Here is a 21904-nt window from a genome sequence, read left to right on the forward strand (position 1 = left end):
CCTAATGAAGTTTGCTGCCAAGTTACAGGACTACACCTATAAATTAGAGCACATTTCCGGTTGGAGGAATACACAAGCAGACTGCTTGTCACGTCTTCCTGTTGTTTCAGAGTATGCTGGTAAGGATTTGGAGGATGAGAGTATCTGTTTAATTGCTGCCTTTGAGGATGTTAGTTCTTCTGAATTTCACTCTATTTCTAGAGATGAATGGCATCAAGCCGTCTTGGAAGATGCTGATTTTGGAGAGCTGGTTGATGCTATCCGTTTAGGATGGAGAAGGGAAGGGAATGTTAAACCTTCTCTGCGTCCTTTTGTCAAATTACAAGAAGAATTGAGTTTGGGTATGTCCGATGATTTGGTGTTGCGTGGTGAGAGGTTTGTACCACCGTCTTCTCTCAGGAGAAAAGTTTTTTGTTTAGCTCATGAGGGACATCTTGGGCAAAACATGACGCTCAAAAGGATTAAAAAGAACTTTTGGTGGCCTGGAGTTGACGATGATGTGCGTAGGTGGGTTGAGACTTGTCTTCTGTGTAAAGAGAGTGAAAAGAGGTTGAAGATATCCTCTCCTCCACAGGGCTCCATTGTCAACTCTTGTGTTTTACCTTGGGATAAGTTATGTTTAGATTTTATTGGTCCCATGGATTCCTTACCTGCTGATTGTAGATTTGCGTTAGTACTTGTCGATGTAGCCTCTAGGTGGTTGTGCGTAGAATTTATGAGGAATATTACCACAGACGCTGTTATAAAGCAATTAAGGTCCCTTTTTCTTAAAGAAAGCTTTCCGAAAGTCCTCGTTACGGACAATGGCACCCAACTCACCTCGTCCTCTATGCATTCCTTTTTAGCCAATCATGGAATTCAACACATTTGCACTTCACTTTATAACCCCCAGGGCAACGGTTTGGTGGAACGAATGAATCGTTTGATTAAGGGTACCATACAGTTGTCAGTGCAAGGACAGAAAGATGTACGTAGAGCAATAGAAGACATGGTGTGGTCTTACAATACTACAGCCCATGGAGTGACTGATTTGGTCCCGTTTGAATGCATGCGTGGAAGAACTCCCAGAACTAAACTAGTCCCACAGTGGCTATGGGAAGGTATTGTTACTTCCAAGGTAGTTCCTAGAAAGGTAGGTAGAGTTGAAGTGGGCGACTTAGTCAAAATCAAGTTAGGACGTAGGGAGTTTGGCATGAATAAGTTTTCCGATCCTATGAGAGTCAAGGAAGTACACAAATGGCATGTTGTGCTAGAGAACGGACAAAATTGGAATTTCCGCAGAATTGCCTTATACGCCAAGAAGCAGGTTCCTAATGGGAAAATAGTTGAGCAATCTTCCAGTGACTCTCTTCTCGGGGATTCTCATGTCGCTTCAGGTTCTTCTCAGGGAACTTGTCGGTTACCAGACTCTTTTCCTGTTACACCCACCTGTTCTAAGGAGTTTCCATCCACTCCTGGGTCTTCACAAGGAGTGGCCTCCACTTTGAGTCGCACTTCTTATGGAAGGACCCCTCGAATTCCTAAGAAATTTAATGATTTTGTCAAGTATTGATTTTTCTTCTTCTCTGTTCTCGCCTCTGTTATCTTTCTTCTCATCTTCTGTTGTTCTTTCTCTCTTCTTTTCACTTGTTTTTTTTAGTGTTTTTTTTTCCCTTTAAAGGGAGGAGATATGTTGGGCCTCTCATCTTAATATTATTACTGTTTCCTTAAGCTTAGAGTGTTATGCCAGCATGTATTCCGTGTTCTCTTACCTGTATAGTTCCATGTTCTCCATTCTGATCCTGGCGGTTGCTGAGGCAGGATGGTTGGTACTTGTACTGCTGTGCTCCTTGAATAAACTCACCTTAAACCAGCTCCTGGACCACGACTTCTCACTTCACTCCGCCTGTGTGCTCCTGCCTCCTAGCCAGCTGCTGCCGCCTCGGGAGTTCGCCGCTGGTATCTCTGCTCTGGGCCTGCTTCTCGTTCTGCGCTCTGCGCTCCATTATTGTACTTGACTTTCCTTTTTTGTTTTTATTCTCATTCTCTTCATTTACTCTGTTACTGTGCCATCTGTTGTTTCTTTGTACTGTTGCCCTTGCGTCGCCTCCCCCGTCCCACTCATCCCTTAGCCCGCGCTGTTCAATATCTACATGGCTCCACTCGCCCACGTCGGACGACAACATAGCCTCAACATCATCTCCTACGCTGACACCCAGCTGATCATATCCCTCACCGAAGACCCCCACACCGCCAAAACTAACCTCCACAGAGGAATGAAGGCCGTCGCCGAATGGATGAAGGACAGCAGACTGAAGCTGAATTCTGACAAGACGGAGGTCCTCATCCTCGGCCCCACCCCCTCAGCCTGGGACGACTCCTGGTGGCCTACATCGCTAGGAACAGCCCCAGAACTCACCGACCATGCCGCAATCTGGGGGTCATCCTTGACTCCGCCCTCTCCATGACCAAGCAGGTCAACGCCGTCTCTGCCTCCTGCTTCAACACCCTCTGAATGCTCCGCAGGATCTTCAAATGGATCCCCTCCAACACGAGAAAAACAGTCACCCAGGCCCTCGTCACCAGCAGACTGGATTACGGGAACGCCCTCTACGCAGGAACAACAACAAAGCTCCTGAGACGGCTGCAACGCATCCAGAACGCCTCGGCAAGACTGATCCTCAATATACCCCGACGCGGCCACATCACACCACACCTGAGAGGCCTGCATTGGCTCCCCGTCAACAACAGGATCACCTTCAAACTCCTCATCCACACACACAAAGCTCTACACAACGCCGGGCCAGCATACCTCAACGACCGACTCAGCTTCTACACCCCCACCCGCCGCCTCCGCTCTACCAACCTCGCCCTCGGCACAGTCCCTCGCATCTGGAAAACCACCGCTGGCGGCAGATCCTTCTCCTACCTCGCCGCCAAGACCTCCCTACAAGCCTACGACAGACCCAGAACTTGCTGGCCTTCAGAAGACTTCTCAAGACCTGGCTTTCGATCAGTAGCAGCCCCCCCTCACCCCCTCAGCGCCTTGAGACCCTCACGGGTAGGTAGCGCGCTTTACAAATGAAATGATTGATTGATTGATTGAACAAATGGACCATGTGAAATTGCTGAATCCACCTTTTTTAATGAAACCCACAACCCCGGAAGAATGGACTCAATAGGAAGGACCTTAAGGATAAATGCAGATGATCGCACCTTTTAACAAGCATTAGCAAAGCCAATAGGTTTCGGCAATGCAAGAGTTATTGCCATTGTCAATGTCTTTTAGCCATGGATACACACATGTTCAAATACACACTTTTCAATTTTGGTATACATATAGTAATTCAACCAAACAAAAGCTTCTAATTTAGTAGGCTGGACTGCATACTATAAAGCGCCTAGCTATAGGGCTTAAACATAAGGACCTAACTATTTTGTTGCTTTAACCTTTGAATTTTTTTTTAGTGGACATAATAATATTGTCTTTGGGCCATACCTAAAAAGAAAACAAAATGCATTCTACAAAAGAACCAAAATTAAGAAACTATGCTAAAATAATGTTTCAAGAATCATGAATGGTTTTATATGCAGGCACCTACAATAAAGTGTATCAGTTCTTTATCTCCCAGATGAATTAACGTGAAATCAGTATGTTTTTAATATGAGCCCTATCATATTTATATTTGTTTCAATATATTGAATATATTTATGAACAAAGTAATTCAAGCAGAAATCCATTACATAGTAACAAGGGTGTGCATTAGATAGAATGGAGGAGACTAAATGGATGGACCAGTGGCAGAGGTCATTGATGATAAAGGGGACCAGGCAATGACAGTATATGAACATTATTTATGTGGTGCACGTTCAAGCTACTTTTTCATTTGTTAAGAGAGCCAGTGATTAAATTTACTTTTACTTTTTAAGAGAGCCAGTGATGAAATACTTTACCCAGAATCACATGTTTGGGCATCTACCGAAGCTGGGCCTAGATTCTTAGAATTCCAAGTCAGCAGCTCAACAAGGAGACATACGTGGTTATATCTGGAACCTGGTGCAGGTAACCATTTTATGATGTCCTGCAGCTAGTAAGCAACTGTCTGCAAACTTTAGTATAATCCAGTTTTTATTTTCTACCCTTGCTAGAAAGTCCCTGCAAATCATATTTTAATACCTGCTGCCTTAACCACCTTCGAAAAGAATAAGTAGCAGAAACTGACTAAAAAGACAACATTGATTTTCATGGCCATGTACGTAGATTTTATTCGGCACAAGACGATTTAGCTACACACCTCCATTTGATTAACAAAATATTCTGAAAAAAACCTTTACATTCTTCAATTATAAATACTAAAAGGCACATATGCCTCAGTAGTGTGAGCAGCAAACATTGTGTCACCAACGCGACAAGCAGATATGCAAAAAGAGAAAATGTGTACTTGGACTGACTATGAAAACGACTTGCTATTGCACTCTGTCCTTCAAATAAGTTGCGTGTATCATACATATCCACAGTTGTCCAAGGGTCTGTGTCATGTTATAAGCACAAAGGAACACTTGCCATAGTACACGCGCTAGATGCTTTTGGCTCTGAATCTGCACTATAAACATGCCAGGCATTGTAGAGTATTACAAACAAACCTAACCTTGCACAATTACCAGAGACGCCCATGTGACATCACCTGGACTATGCACACCATGAGCCGCAGGAGCAAAAACAGAAGGACATGGCACTGAATGAGCATAACCGAATCAACCAGTTCTGCAGAGCATCAGAAAAGCACCTTAAACTTGGGCTATCTCTGCAAATGTCCAATGTGGAGTAAATACATCACTCGTGTAACCAGAGCTACAAATGCACAACTTATATACCGTATGCAGCTAAAACACCACTCATGGGCAGAACGGGATATAGATCACTCGTTATAAAGCACTACACTTGCAGTATTCATGGACTTGCCATTGTAAAGATCCGAAGCAGTGTACCAGTGCCGTTTGACACTACTCACATACTGTTTAGTTTACATATTCGAGAACTGCACCAACCGCTGAACATGGACTACTTATGGTCCCTTTGCTACACACACACAAGGCACTGCACACAAGCAACTCATAACCCTGCAGCTGCACAAGCACCATAATGCACTAGGACTGCACATCCTCCACTCACACACCAGATACTAAATATGTTTGGCTCAACACTGTGCGCTGTACATGCTCCACTCATACACCCGGACCACTCAAACATCCTGTCCAGCTCACGTGTCTGAAGCTGCATAAATAATGCACCTGGAGTTGCACATGTGTACACAGGAAGTAGTTCTGCAAGAGGCACTGCATCAATATCACTCACACCAGTGCTGCGGCACCAGTCATATTCTTATATGCCGCACTGGTACCAATCGTGCGCCCATGTTGCACATACACAAACTGGGCACATGCATCATTCATTCACATCTAGTGCTACAAGCTCTAAATATGGAGCATGTATCACATGTACCCAGTACTACACATGCAGCAGTATTACGCACACCCAGTGCTTGAACTGTGCATGAAGCACTTAAACACACAACTGTGCACACATATTCATATTACGCAATCACTTCTTGTGCACCCGATGCTGTACAACACTATCCTGTGCTTACTTCTTGTTCTACATATGGGGGGAAACAGAGCCCGGAGCCCGAAGCTCAACACAAGTTAAAATCCTGGCAAACAAAGAACCAGAACAAGCACTATTCCACACAACGACAACAAGAGTGACCCAAAATTACCCGGACACATTGATTATTTAGCACAACACAACAACAACACAGTTTAAAAAAAATACATGGACACATTGATTATGTAGCGTGATCTAGAAAATTAAATATATTCATCTTTAAAGCAGCAATGTTTGTGAGGAGCTCGGAGTGATTGAAAAAACGGGTGCTCGAGTAAAGCATTCTTTAACAAAGAAATAAGTAGTCCCAAAAACATTGCCTAAAAGCTGCTGGGTATGGATAATAGTGTTTGGTCCATGCTCTCAGAGAGGGCTAAAGATGGGAAGACAAATGAGGAGAAAGAATAATGGTGCGACGATGGAGCCATCAAATGGTAAGCCTATGGGCCTGCTGAAGCTCATAAAGTAGATACAACATGTCTCTTTTTGAGACAGTGTATGCGTTGTCTAGAGCCGAGACATAAAAACAGCTACATAAGGATGTAGGTGATGCATTGACTAGTAAGAATGTTCATGGTGGATAGTCACCTAGAGAGGATATATACATAATACAGCAAACAGTGCAAAGATGCACACTAGTGTGTATTCTGTTGATATCTCAAATGCTTTCTCAAATATACAAATCTCTGATTGGTGGGCTTCTGTACCATTTATTAAAGAAAATAGAACAATGTACACATGGGACAGATACCCTTCCAGCAGTATATCACAGTTGGTCAACTGATGGACTAATATCTCTAAACACATTGAATGAACAACACTTGTGCTGGCTTTGCTATCAAGGGATGATACAGGAAACTGATTATATCAGTTATCATTCATTGTTATGTGTTAAATTGTTTTTATAATATTTAGAAAGATGCATGTTTTAGGTTTTCCCACATGCCCCTTAGGTCATATTATTAATTTGTTCCTTCAATGAAGCATTTTAAATTTAAGAAACAAGAGTACGCACAACACCTTTTCCTTTCGCAGGTCTGATAATGTTAAGGCTCTTCTTTTCTTCAACCTTTCCAATTCTGATTTTGTGGTCTCCAGTTGCAACAGAATGCTTTCCTTAAAATAAAATTAAGATGGTCACCAAGTGGAAAACACACTTATAAGCCTCCTACTTACATGTTTTGCTATTTTACTGTACAACTTTACAAAAGCATCTGTATGTCTAGCAGAAGTTTCACTTCCTCCTGCTGCTTGAAAGTTTATACCCACTTTAAGAATGTCTCAGTCATGATGGTAGCATAGCCTATGATTTATCTTCATTCAGTGTTTAACCAGATACGTGCACTTCAATGTGCACTACATAAACAAGGAGTCTTAATTTAGTGTTTGACCCCTGAGGAAGAGTAAAAGCTGAACTTGCCTTTACACGATACACACACTGTATTATGACAATGAGAATAAATGTGCACCTTGCACACATCTAGAAAAATGACATCGAATTTTAGAAAAAGCGATAAGTAAGCACCATAAAAGCGTGGTTGACGTAGGAAGAAACTGTAGATTAATCAATTAGTAGTTTAGGAAGTTTAAGTAACCAATTACTTTATATTATAAACAAGTTTTATGAAAATAATGGTAACAGCATTGCTATTTGACTTCATTAAAGAGCGCCTTTATAAACTTGTTTTTAATACAAATCATAAACAGAAAGTAGTAGATGTGAAAATGTTTAGTATAAGTACCTAACATAGTGTACAATGTTTACGTCTAACACATTTGATATGAGGTTTAAAATTAATTTACATGTTGCTACTTTTTAAGTTGCAGAAGTAGGTCATGATTAAAGATGATTGGCTTTATGCTAGTTTTACTGATAAACATTTCAGAATGCTTTTAAATGATAAATGATTTGTTTTATTACATTCAAATGTAGATATCGGGATTCTATAGTACTAAAAGATAAAATGTTGAATTTAAAAATGTGTAAATGTTTTTCTCTTTAGGCTGCATTATTTCACAGTCTTATGCAATGGAATTTATACGTTGTCAAATGTTGCATTATTTGTTCTTGATTCATAAGACATAATTTTAAACAAAGGCAGTCTTCTTATTCTTTTCTGAAAGACAAGAATACCTGTGAGGATACAAGGGCATTCATCTCTCATGACTTATGTGGGAAATTATGTTGCAGTAACAATTTGTACCTGGGAAGGCAGAAGAAATGATCAGACCATTGTGGACCCACAGTTGATGTCGTGATGACAAATATGAACTATATAACCACGATGCACAGGAGCAAGAGGTAGCTGAGGATTCTCATTCATTGCCTTTTTGCACTTTTTAGGAGAGCTTTTGTCTACGATCAAGCAGCACTTTGACATTTTTCCTACCTGCCTTCTGAACCATTTCTATTATGCCCTTTTGCTGTTTGCACTTGCGGATGAACTGGCTCATTGGACGATTTGGTGAGATACCAGACTTGAACTTTCCTGATTTATGCTTCATTCTTTTGTTTTATCTATGGACTTTGCCCCTAGTGGTCTTTAACTTGCACCCCTTTACCCATGCTTAGAGAATCTTTGGCAGCCAACTTCTAGCTTTGCTGTTGGTAGAGATTGTATGGAAACCATCCTCTTTTGGATTCTGTTAGTTAAGGTTAGATTACCTAAACTAAATGTGTGACTTTATATTTCAAATTGACTGAGCTTCTTAAAATGTTTCTTTTATGTTTTGATTTTGGATCTTTAATACAATAACCAAATACTCTAAAGTTGTCTCAGTCTTATTGTGTCCAATAATATTTCACAGAAACTGTTCTAAAGTTTAAATGCATAACAGTCATATTCAGACTAAGATAGAAGTTGCAACCGATGGACCCGTTATTGTGTTTCAACTAAACTGCTGGAATGCGTCGTAGGACCGCAAGGGATGCAGTCACGGACGCTTTTCAGGATAACAACTGACCCTCATATGCTTTTTAGCTAGATTCACTGTATGTACAATTATTTTTTAGGGATAGCCTGAGAATCAAGTGTAGTTCCAGCACCCAACGGGCTAAAAACAGACACCTAGGCCAATTAGGTAACTACATTAAAAAGAAAGACTTGCCGGTTAATGATCAGCCATTTCCAAACTCCAGAAGAGGCAATGTAAAGACAGCTGGTTCCACTAACCAGCAGGTCATTCCTCTTGCATTTACCAAATGTATGATGGGCTGATCAGTCTTCAAATAATCCAGACCAAAAGGTCATGTTTCTACTAATTCAACCCAAGGGTTTCACAATACTGTGGTGATTTTTGGTCAAGTTTGGGCTTTGATGAACAAAGGGGTACCTAAATTCTGCCTAATGGTAAACGAAACATGTGAATCCACATCATAACTTACAAGGTGAGTATCTCTGCTGGATAGGAATGTGGATCAATTTATTTGGTTTTCTCTTGTTCTTTCAGCGTTGTCTCCATTGACTTACACTTTGGATCTGCAGAAAACTAAGCACGTGGATACTAGCAAAGATCTGAAATGTTTAGGGACTTGCTTTTCTGAAGGAAACATATCAAACCTACACTGTGGTATAAATGTGAGTGTAAAAGCCCAATCCCAAAGCATTAATCACAGTGCCAAACTACATCTCAAACACATGTCTATGGAAGCAAAAAGATTGCACTCCTTCTAGTGCTTACCTTTTCCCGCTCCAGTTCAGAAAAGTGTTGCTGCTCCTTCTCCTGAGACTTTTCAAACTGGGACTTCAACTCTTCCATGTCATAAACTAACTTGCAGTGTTTGTTTTTTATCTTCTGGGCTTCTGATTTTTCATTCTCTTGAATTTTATCCAGCTGGGCTTGGAGTTCCTCAATTTCATTCAATAAACTATCCTGGAGGGAAAAGCTCAATTATCTATAGCATTCAAAAGCTCAAAGAGAACATTTTGCTGTAATTGCGGTAACTTGGGAAATTTGATGCATTTAGGCTAAAGGTGTGCAAAGTAAGTCCTGGATGATCCATGTCAGATTTCAGGAAAAACCTCTCTGATGTAAATTGGTTCTACTCAGCTTAAGCCCCTGAGTTCTTCTAGGCAGTTCCCCCTACCTAGAAAATCTGTCACAAATATTAATTAATAATTAGCACTGCCAACTAGAGGTAGCAAGGTGAACTCCAGGCTAATATTACAGAACATTGGGACCAAGAACATTGCACATTTGTTTCCAACTTCCTATTGGTGTGTGGGTGAGGTGATACTACTTACAGAGTATTTAAAGTATTGAGTATTCCACTACTGATTATTAAACCCGAGGAATGTCTACAGCCAGATCTCTAAATAAAGTTATTCCTGAGCTTGTCAGTGTTACCCTAATTAACATAGGAAGCAGGAAATCTCAGAATAGGTTGCATTCACTTACACGCTGCGCACATTTAAAACTGCCTATGGTACTCACAAATTCGCATTTATCTGTGTACATTACCTACAATGTTAGGTACTCATGTAGGACAAGGTAAGTGTTCGGATTCATTTCTGGCATATGCCAGATTTCCCTTACCCTCCCTATGTGGAGTCTCTGCACTGATGTCTTACTGGATGCGTACGGCGCGATTACGACTTAGCAGAGCAGAGGGGCAAAACACCGCGCCACCACTCCGCTGAAAGTCGTCGACACCCGCCTGCCAGATTAAGATTTTTAAGCAGTCTGGCGGTCCCATGGAGGTGCCTCTTTTGGCACTACCATAGGCTCGCACTACAATGTTCATGCATGGCATGGACTCGAAATTCCATGTTGTGCAGTAACCTATGTGCATGCACACAGGAGGACACATATTATGCCCCCCTGTATGCATCCACATGCGGTTGAAGGACAGGGGGGCCCTGCAGGGACCCCCTTGTTTCTCCTGCTCCAAGGTTTACATGGAGGAAGAACCTCCATGTGAACCCTAGAGGAGAGGAAACTAGTAATATGCTTTACCTCTGCCGCTCCAACGCCAGGGAACGGTGGTTCCCTGGAGGAAGCCGGCGGTCCAAGGGCAGTCCAACCAGCCCATTCCTAAAGGGGCGGTCGGACCGCCGGTGCAGCGGTGGCTGGATCTACCACCGCCGTGCCACTGTGAGTCTGGCGGTCCTCAGACCACCAGACTTGTAATAGGGCTCAAAGTGTTTCAATAGTGCTGATGATCTACTTTTTTTATTTCAAGGAAAATAATTTTCCATAAAATAAATTTCCTTCCTATAGCCACTCTGTCGACTTGGGGAATGTGCATACACTCCCCTGATGCCCCCTTTGAAATGTGCACCTTTACCCATCAATTTGTCGCTTATAAATGCAGATGTCTATACGCATTATGGGATGATGTTTCTGTATGCTTAATGTAGGTGTTTTAAGATTTCTGGATCAAATCATGCATGGCATGGGTTTTTAAATTATACATTGAAAACATATTGAGTATCACCTCAGATACTTCATCTAGTTTAAACTGTGCTGCAAATACAAGAACATAATTTTGAAGCTGCTCAAATATAATGAATCCATGCTATCTCAAACCATTCCTAATTATTGTGTTAACGTCCCCACACTATAAAGATCAGTTAAGGAAGTTTTTGTAGTTGAAGGGCAGGGTCTTCACACACGCATATATCACTTCACACAGTAGTATTTGGTGTATTACACTCCGTTTGTAAGAGGGTTTGCTGACAGAAACAAGAATTTGAGAGAGTTGCTGAAGAACGAGAGCAAATTTGCTTAGAACAAAAATTTAGAGGAAGAATGTATAAATATAAATAGTGAAATTGGAGTAGGCTTTTCGTTGACCGATTTGGTTGCTGTGATGAGGCAAATAGTGGAGGCCAAGCTAAGAGAAGTGAAAACAAGTGGTTCAACAGCATCCTGAGATAACTATGATAATGGAGTGGTAAAAGGATATTTCGCTGAAGCAGTAGGTACACCTTCGTCAAAATACAGTTCTAAAGAGTTGAATAAGGCATCAGGCACAGAGCAACTGTTTCTTTCAAAGGCACTAAGAAAACAGTTATTCACACCGGCCCCACAGGGACATATTGGACAAAGTTTAACTATAAGAAATCTCCCAGAGCTATATTGATGGCTAGGGAAGGACAGTGATGAAGAATTGTATAAAATGCTAGCTAAATCTCTCCTAAGAACAGTCAAATCTGGGTCCCCACTGGATCCCCTACCTGCTAAGACCTCTGTCATTTTATCCAAAACACTTGCGGCGCAAATCTGCTCAATCCTCAACAGTTCCATAGAGGAAGGTATCGCCCCACTGAGTGGAAAGCAGCACAGGTTATCCCCATAAGGAAAAACCCAAAAGCCCCACCAGGAGATGTTACTAACTACCGCCCCATCTCTCTGCTTCCCCTATACAGCAAACTTCTAGAAAAGCACATAAACAAATACCTATATAAGTTCACCGAATCCGCTAATCGCCTTGACCAATCACAATCTGGATTTCGCCCACGGCACAGCACAGAGTCGGCACTGGTGGAAGTCACTGATAACATCCGAATGGCAGCAGACAGCGGTCAGGCAGTACTTCTGGTGCTGCTTGACCTTTCGGCTGCCTTCGATACCATCTCCCACCAGGTCCTCCTCAAACATCTTAAGGATATAGGCATCCAGGGTAAAGCCGTGAACTGGTGACCGACTTCTTAACTAACAGAACACAAACAATCAACCTCGGCCCCTACAGCTCCCAGACCACCACAGTTACCTAGGGGGTTCCGCAGGGCTCTTGTTTGAGCCCCACACTATTCAATATCTATGTCACCCCCCTGGCAGGGCTACTGAGGAAACTAGGCTTCATTCCCATTTCCTATTTCCTTTGATAAATCAGACCTCCACATTCAAGACACCTTCTCGTAAGTGATGAAAGGCATCGCGCAATGGATGAGGGACAACTTCTTCTAACGGAACACTGAAAAATCCGAGATCATGTTGTTCGGAGAAGCAAAATTGAGATGGTCACCCAGCTGGTGGCCAGGGGAATTTGGATCAGCCCCTTCCCCAAAGCAAGTAGTGAAAAACCTAGGCGTGCGAGTTGGTCATGAACTAGCATTAGAGGAACACATCAACATTACTGCCAGGACATGCTTTCACACTCTCTGCATCCTCCGAAGGGTTTTCCCCTTGCTGCCATTAGTTACCCGAAAACCCTAATCCAGGCACTGATTATGAGCCGCCTAGACTATTGTAATGCCCTGCTGATTTCTGCCAAAGAAAAATCCTTAAATAAACTGCAAATAGTCCAGAACACCGCTGCTCGTCTGATGAGCAATGCCCCTCCCAGAACCCCTTCTGCTCCGCTTCTCCGCAAACTTCACTGGCTCCCAATAAAAAAGAGAGTTAAGTTCAAAATTTGCTGTGCGGTGTACAAATCCCTACACAACATGGACCTCAGCTATCTAGCCCAAAAGCTGGTCAGATATACACTGTCCAGGCCCCTGCGGTCGAGCCACCAAGCACTCCTTCGCATTCACCGTGTCAAACTGGCACTCACAGGGGGCAAAGCCTTCTCCCATCTGGTCCTCAGCTACTGGAACCAACTCCCCATACAGATGCGCCAGTGTACTAAGTTCTTGGCCTTCAGAAAACTTCTGAAAACTGCACTGTTCTGAATCTTCCTCGGTCGGGCCACAAGCAGTCTCAGCGCGGAGATACCCCTTTTGGGGTGATTCACTAATAAATACAAATAAATAAATGAAAACAACAAGCAACCTTTAAACTTTGTTTGTTTTAGGATAAATCTTAGCTACATCGCATTGGATATCATGGGAGGAGTAGATATTTTAGGAGAACGTCAAACATTTCCCATCGTGATGGTGGATTATCATTTGTAGTGGTTAAAGAAGATGAAGTGACAAGGCATACATTAATTGAGTGTAAAAGTGAAGTTAATGCCTGATTGAAAAGGGACTTCAGATACAGTTGGTGTATGAAGTCTGATAATGGTGTTCTATTATGTTCTGAGGACATGTGCACATATTTTGAGGAGAATAATATTAGTCATAGGTAGGTGGCTTTGTATGGTGTTCGTGTCAATTGATTAGTGGAGAGAAAGAACAGACTTAACTAGGACAATTCACAGTTGGTAATTGCCAACCATATTTCGTGGGGTATGTTGTAAATGAAATGGTGTGGGCCTACAGTATGACAGAATATTTGGTTACATTTCCTTTGATGGGGTACAGGAAGTCAAGAACTAAATGAAGTGTGTATATTGACTAAGTTTATGAAGTGATAAATATGACAGGTGAATGAACGGGTGGAAAAGTAGCTGAGACAGTGTCATACTTTAATAATTAAGTGCAATGTAAAACCATGTATGTGAAGGTTCGTGAGATGGTATGAGTAAAAAAAAATGCAGCTGGTGCAGTAGACAATACTTGTTTTTCTAAAACGGATGCTTCTCGTGAAAGTTTTAGAAAATGTATTTGAAAGATTATGTTAGGGTTTACTGAAAACAATTTACTAAAATAATGTCAACATTTTGTCATGTAATGGTTATGTCATATTATTACTTTATTGCATCTCAGTTGTTTTATCAAAGTCTTGTAATTTATTTAGAGGTGGTGTTATATACGGCATGCATTGTAGATTTGGAAAGTGGAATGTGGGGCTTTGTTGTGAAAGGATTTATAGGATCCTGGGAAGAGGCAGAAAATTGTGCTTGTGAAAAAACTGGCAACGGAGGAGAGTTTGCTTTACATAATTATTGCAGCAGCATTAAAAAAGCAAAGAAGCGAGCAGGCAAAAGGGAACGAGAAGTGAAAAAAGGAGGGAAAGAAAAGAGATCTCCCCAACACACAAATAAAAAAATTAAAAGAGGAGGAGTGGGACATGAGTGGAAAGGAGAAAGTGCTGTCTGGATCTGCTAGCTGAAGCCTAGTTCGAGGTTAGCACCTTGGTGGCTGAAGGAAAGAACAGGGAAGCCAGGAGGTTTGAAGGACCTCATCTTTTAGGAGGTAAATGAGAGAGTGGATGAGTACAAATAGGAGGAAGGCTGGCCTGACACAAAGAAGCGAGCAAGGTTCTGGGCAAGTGATAACGGTTGATCAGTGGGTGGGACTTAAGCTTCTTTCTAGTAGTAGGGGTGGTGGTACCAAATAGAATGTGCACACTAAGGTGGGGAAAGTATTTAATGGTGTGATGAAAGTAGAGAAGGGTACTGTCTGGAGGTTTAACCTGAGTGTTTTTTTTATCTACAATGGCCCGCAAACCAAGACACTAACCATGGCTTGCTGTAACCAGCCATGGGTTGTGTCGCCAGCCATCTTTCTCTTCTATTAGATGGGCCAGAAGTAATGTGTACTTTAATTTGGAGTGACCTGCTCACACAGGTAGCTGTGCTGCACAGTCTTAATGGGTTCCAGTTTGCTAGAGTATTTTCAGTGAAGGTGGTGGAAGTGTAGCTACAGGAAGTCATGTTGTGTTGAATCAGAATTCTCTTGAGGTGCTTTCCAAAAGCATGGTGGTGAGATAGAGTGTGAGACACACAAGGTACCCTATCAGGTATGGTGATTCTGGTCCCAATGAAGAATTAATTTAGTTGGTCTCTTTTATCCGCTCTTAGCCTAATTATGTTTTGTTTTTTAAATAAGGTATGTTGTGTTTGCCGGTCTGGATAACACCTGGTATGTGGTAGAATGTGGAATGTATGTATTGGAATGGGTGGATGGAATGGAAGGGTTAGAAGTTACTGTCTGAAGAGAGACAGTTATTCTGTGGAAGACTGAAGGTGGATGCACAAAACCTACCACAGAAGGTTATTTTCCAACTTGTACCATTATTTGATCCTGGTGCCAAGATGGATTAGCTGCGCCTAGACAAGATGCTGTACCTATTGTTCCATGTTGCTATTATTTTGCTACAATAAATCCTTCTGTACCAGGAACCTGGGAAAGCTGCTTCTTCGCTTACCCCAGAAAGGAAGCCAAAAAAGGAAAGAAAACACAGAGAGGGGCTAGAAGATAAGTGGACATATTAAAAAAGAACCAAAAAGATTTTTAGATCCTCATGCGATGGAAAAGAAGGGGGCCTTCTGAGGGGGCTAGGGATCTACTACACCAATCTGCAAAAAACAGATGTGCCTGACAAAATCCAGGAAAACAACACAGACAGAAGAAATGTTCATCAAGGACATCGACTAGCAGGGTTCGTCAGCGTCATGAATATTATTTATTGTGTAAAAGTATGGAAACTGGTTTTAGGAGAAAGAAACGAAAGAGAACATTTCACCAGGTTTATTTTCTTTGGCTTTGCATGCAAACCAGTAACACTGATGCCATTCAGATGTATGCATCTCAACTGCAACCCATCTGACACCAAACATACTACCTGCTCCAGGGTCCTCCCACTTTTCCTCTGAGATCAATGGTACCAGCACTGACATAACACACTTACCAAATGATAAACTTGTTCAAATGTCTCCTTATAACATCAGCTGGTCTTCCCACCCTACATATCAGTCTGAAGGGCCTGCACCATATACTAGAGTTACATCAAACTGGATAATACAATTAATAAATGAAGACCTTTAAACGGATTGCCTTAAGAATGACAATGCGTAAGAGAGGGAGAGCTAAGAATGCTGTCTGACAGTCTGTATTGTCAGAGCGCCACATGGAGATGGAGTAAATGAAGTTTACTTTTTTGTAGAGCAAAGAAACAAAAAAGGTGAACAAATTGCAACATTAACTATTGACAGATGCCCTTTGTGAACCTCAAGCAGCAATCACCATAAGTGAATTCAGGGATCATACAAACAAGTGTGACTTGTTCTCAGAGTTTCCATGTGGTAGCAGACATCTGAAATTGGCAGGCCTCCAGGTTCTACTTTTAAAACTTCACCTTGATCGATTCTATTCATTGTCTTTCTTCTGAAAAGTTTTTCTGATCCACAGAATCATTTCTGGTTACACTATTGACCATGCACAGAAACACATAAGCTTCAACCACTGCTAGAACAACATATCTAAAAGAAGTAGTATTGAAGATGCTCACAATTTGTTCTTGCTTTCTTTTATTTTCTGCTTCCAGTTTTCTCAATTCTTCTTCATATGTAGCATGACTAAGTTTACCTTCATATGTTTCAGCTTCCAACAAACCGTGAAGATGAAGAGGTTCTTCTGTTTGCTGTTCCTATATTATGCAAAATAATCATTGAATAAAATAAGCACAATAGATAAAGTGACAGACAATTAAGTCAGGCACCAAAAGAAATAAAGCATATTTTCCCCAACAGTAACATAAATGAACAGAATCTGAGCACTGTGTGTGAGCACCAAAGTGAGTACAATGCATGGAGGTGGGGAAACAAAGCACCTCATTTCTATTTCAAAATGGTCTGAAAAGGGATGTGTGCTGCCATAGGTAGAAGTCACATATTTAAGCTCCCTCTGCCTCCAGTGTATGGCCCGAGGAAAACCTTTGCACACTTGTAGGTTTAGTCTAATACTACCTTTTGGTGAAGCCCTCGACAGATGCCAGTTCTTACCACATAAACCAGCCATGTGCCTGAGAGTGCTGAAACGCAGTAAAGTCACTAATAACCATTGCACTGTCGCCCCCAACAGCTCTCCTCCCTTGTGAATAGTCAAGATGAATCCTTCCTACTCACCTACCCACCGTTCTGTACCTAATGGGTCCTTGATATGGGCAGGGGCTCTAGATCTTGATGATAAAGTCTACAGAGTATACCTGTTAGGATAAACTGAGTGGATGAGCCAGTGTTCTTTGATAGCACCAGATACTATCACAACTACCACACAAATTACTTCCTGACCACTGCAAAAGAGATTTATGCACCACTGCCTCCTCCGCCTATTCACAGTAAGTGAACACGATCATTTTGCAGAAATCTATGGGGCAATTTCCTGATGTTTATTAAATTGTAGTTTTATTCAGCTAAAATCATTCATAATATGTATTCAGCTTTAATCATAAAAATCCCTAGGAGAACGTGTGGAGTATAGATGAAAAACATATTCCTGCCATAGCGGCTTGACACCAGACATGCCAATTGTACGTGCAGACATCTGCACATTCTAAGTCTGTGAGGAATCTGTCACCAAGCAAAGTAATACTGAGATGGGCTGCAGCAGACGGCCAAGCACAGCTTCCAGTAAACACTGATTACAAAGCCACCACCCACAACTGAGCATCAGCCTAAACACAACACTGGCATTCAGAACAAGGTATATTTTGCAAGAGGTAGGTTTCCGGAATGACACCTCACTGTTGTAGTCTTCCATGAACTTAATAAAAGGAAATGGAATAAACAATCCGTGATACAAATCTGTGAACCATTTGGAACACAGAATAGCCACTAAAGTTCTGTGTTAACGTTAAAGGTTAGAATCCACATCGGACAAGGCCTCCTCAGCTGGGTTCAAAAGTGGAAAGAGAAAGAGAACTAGTAAAACAGAAGTCTGATGCTATCTTTCTTTGTATAGATGAGTCGGCTACCAAACCCTTAAAGAAATATTGACGAGCTGAGACATGTGCAGTGTCTGAAGACCACGACATCTTATGACTGCTAGATTAACTTTCAGCATTACAGTTGTATACCATACAGGTTTTTGTGACTTTAGAGACGAGACTAGATACCCTTGAAGTCAAATACTAAGGTCCCTAGGGGTGGAAGAATGGATTGGATTTTGGAACATACTCAATTGGTGTGAACCCATAGGAAACACAAGTTGCTTTTCATGAACAAACTTGAATGGTTGTTTCAGCTAAAGTACAGCGTAAAATATGACTGTCACTGACAGGGCAAATAGAAGGGTGGAATTCATAGTAACAATCATTGTGAGATTAATGTTTTCATTGGAAGATCTATTTGCGCTTAATTTCATCCCCAAGTTAAATAAAATTGCAATCTTTTTAAACAATGGCAAATCTTCTCATAACAATTATGGGGTGAGTGGCTCCTATTAAGACGAGTTTCCTACCACTGTTTTTATTCTTACTTTCCAACATAATGATGAAGGTCCCTCAATCTTTTTTTGATGCTATCGATTTGGCTATGAGACAATTTGTATGACAATGGAAAAAAACGAGATTGAGACTGCAAGACTTGCAGCTAGATGTGGAAGAAGGAGGTGTTCCCTTACTAATTTTCGTTTGTACTATGAAGCGTCACTTATTAATTTGGCTGAACTATAATAATTCATGGGATATGCAGGCTACAAATTTCTTTTTAAACATAATGTTGAATGAAGCTGAGATTGGCCTTTTCCCATTCACCCCCAAATTACCGAAAAAGTCAAGATATAAGGGGCCATATGTATCAAGCAGAATTGCATTCGCAATTTTGCCAAATGGTATGTATGAGGCAAATCTGCGTGCAAAATAAGGAATCGCAAAATTTGTGATTCCTTATTTTGCGATTGCATTTAGGGAATCGCAAATTTTGCGATTACTTAAATGCAATGTAAGAAGCACCAAAAAAGTGCAATTTGGCCTTAAGGAATTGCAAATTACCACCAACTTCAAGTTGGTGGTAATTTGCGATTTCTTTGAAAAATTCACTTTTTTGCATTTTTCAAAGAGCTATGTGAAGCACATACATGCCCTTAGGGCATGTATGTGCGCCACATGCGCACCCATGCTTATTTCAATGGTGCAACAGGGTGTCCTTTTGACACCCCTGCACCCTTGAAATTGCATTCTCAATTTGCGATTCGCTAATTGCTAATCGCAAATTGAGAATGTCTTCCCATTCATTCCTATGGGTCTCTAGGCCCATAGGAATGAATGAGGAGGTATTCCTTAATTGCGAATTGCAATTTGAGATTCGCAATTAAGGAATATGTAGGATTCGCAACATTTTTTGCAAATCCTACATACATAGCATTTTGCAATTCTCAAATAGCGATTCGCAAAAAATCACTATTTGAGAATCGCAAAATGACTTTTTGATACATATGGCCCTCTATTCCATGGGCCATAATGATCCCCTTCCAAAGAATTTGGAAGGTGCTCAGAATCCCCTGGCTCCATCCACAGTTAAGCCTGTCAGAATGTGTACTTGTAGGGCTACAATGGTCCGACCAGGTTTGTCTGCAGTGGGATAACCTAGGGTTTCATAAAATATAAGATTTTTATGGAAATTAGCACTTTCTATCATGGCAGAAAATAGTAGACCGAAATAGCACCACAAATATGTTTCTTGCCTTTAGCTATGCTCAGATCACACAGTTTTGTTCCGGGAATTACAGGCTTAGAAGATAGTAGAGGAATGTGCCTGTTCAGAGCCCACCTGGTTCTAGGCACCAAAGGGCTGGGGACCTTGTATAGAGTATTTAAATCTGTAGACAACAAGCAGATGGTTTTAGATCATCTAGAGAGAATTTGATCATCCACGGGCTGCCATTTTAACATTCAACAGTGGCAGGGTTATAATAAAATGAGGTGTAAGGCAGTCAGTGCAGATAATTTAAGGAGGATGGTGCTATTTAGTAGATGAATGAAATATTATACTGCTGCCAGACTACACAAAATCTACCCTACGGTGGATGCTAAGTGCTTTAGATTTAGACAAGCATGTGGGTTGACTTCATGTTGGGTTAAGATGCAGTCTTTTACTGAATTTTTGGCAAAATGTGTTTTTAGAAATTGGCAAAAACCATCAATCAATTTTCCTCCAGATGCTTAAACTGTTCTCTTTGGAAGAGCAGAAGTAGCGGCAGAGCTAAACATTGCCCAGCACCAATTTATTTTTATTGGCACTTTAGTAGCTAGATCGTTAATCTTAGCCAATTGGAAATCAGAGATGATTACGACAATCTCTCAATGGCTTATTAAAATGCAAAGATTTTTTATAGGGAAACCATATACGCAAAAAGGGTTGGCGCAATAGTTAAATTAAATAGAATATGGAAGAACTGGAACTGAAATTTGTCATACTACTGTAGTGGCGGCTGGTAAATGGGAACTCCTGAATTGTTTAGGGTTAAGTGAAGCACTTGGTTACCAGAGAAGAATCCCACATGCTCTTTATATGTTTAAATACTTGTTATTTTCCTATGGTAATATGTAATCTTATCGACGGATGATTACAGAAATTGTAATGTTTGGGGGAAATATTTTGAAAAAAATTGGTTTGTTATCTGGACAGTGAATTAAATGAATATGGAATTTTGTAATTGGCAAGGAATTCTAGAAAGAAAAATAATATCTTTATACTAGGGATTTTGTATTATGTCTTGTTTTGTTCTTACTCTGCTACATTGTAAATAAAAAAACAAAAAAAACATAATGCAAAATAAGCAGGGACCACATACCGCATTGCAGGTTCCGTTGTTCTCTGAGTCTTGCATCTCTTTGCGGGTTCTGTTGTTCTCACAGCCTTGCATCTCTTGCCGTTTACTACTTCCTTCCTCTTTATACTTTGCCATCTCAGCTTCAAGCTCAGTGATCCTTTGCTGCAAAATGTCCTTATCTTGCTTCGACTGCACAATGATTTTGTCATAGTCATTTCGGATCCTCCTTTCTTTTTTACAGGAGGGGCACTCTGGGGAGATTGGCATCTCAGGGGAGAGTCTCTCTGATGGTGCCTTTGGTGGTGGAACATCTAGCCAGGTTTGCTGCTCTAGTTTTGCATCCTTTGCAACATCCAGAGGCATCAGTGGAGTGCTCGAATGAGGCCGCGGGCTGCGACCGATGTCCAGAGTCATTTTACTTTTATCTGCCGCCACCACATGTTTAGTGGCTCTGAGGGTTTTCTCTGCTGCTTTCTCCACCTGAGGCAAGTTGATTTTCTGAGCCCGGGCATCTCTTGAAATAGTTGAACTAGAGGTGTGCTCCTTGAGGTTTCTGTCCACAGACCGAGCAGAGGTACTGAGACTGAAGTGAATAGGAGGAAAGGAAGTCTGCAGCTGTGGGACCCATTTTTAATTTCCATTACTTTTTTTTTAAACAAGGAAATACTTGTAATGATATCATTAATAACAATTATTAAAATACAACAAACAGATATACACAGGGTATGACTTTATAGGCAGAACAGGATGATTTTGTACACTTCTGACATTATAATATAATAATTTACTTAACACCAGTAATGGTTAAAGAGGGTTGGTGATAATACATGCATCAAAAGCCATATGTTGTGAGGAAAAGTAAGTTTTAAAGGATTAAGGCTTATGTTAGATCTTCAATAGAGAGTAAAGGAGAAATAAATGGAAATTGGAGAAGTACAAGACAAGACTAATAGAAACAAAAGGAAGGACGAGGGGGTAAGGTCAGGAAAGGTCA

General features: G+C 41.1%; 1 protein-coding gene across 2 annotated transcripts in view; it reads right to left on the reverse strand.

The window, feature by feature from the left end:
* LOC144761845 (uncharacterized) overlaps nt 1-21904 on the reverse strand; it is a 330433-nt gene that overhangs the window by 74854 nt on the left and 233675 nt on the right. For both annotated transcript variants that reach the window (XM_078647073.1, XM_078647074.1), the window contains 4 exons: nt 20932-21525; nt 16649-16786; nt 9326-9517; nt 6665-6760 (listed from right to left, as the gene is read on the reverse strand). In XM_078647073.1, the coding sequence (XP_078503199.1) occupies nt 6665-6760; nt 9326-9517; nt 16649-16786; nt 20932-21525 (1020 nt within the window). The remainder of the gene's footprint in view (nt 1-6664; nt 6761-9325; nt 9518-16648; nt 16787-20931; nt 21526-21904) is intronic.

Source organism: Lissotriton helveticus, chromosome 6 (assembly GCF_964261635.1).
Source record: "Lissotriton helveticus chromosome 6, aLisHel1.1, whole genome shotgun sequence".
In the NCBI taxonomy this organism is placed as follows: Eukaryota; Metazoa; Chordata; class Amphibia; order Caudata; family Salamandridae; genus Lissotriton; species Lissotriton helveticus.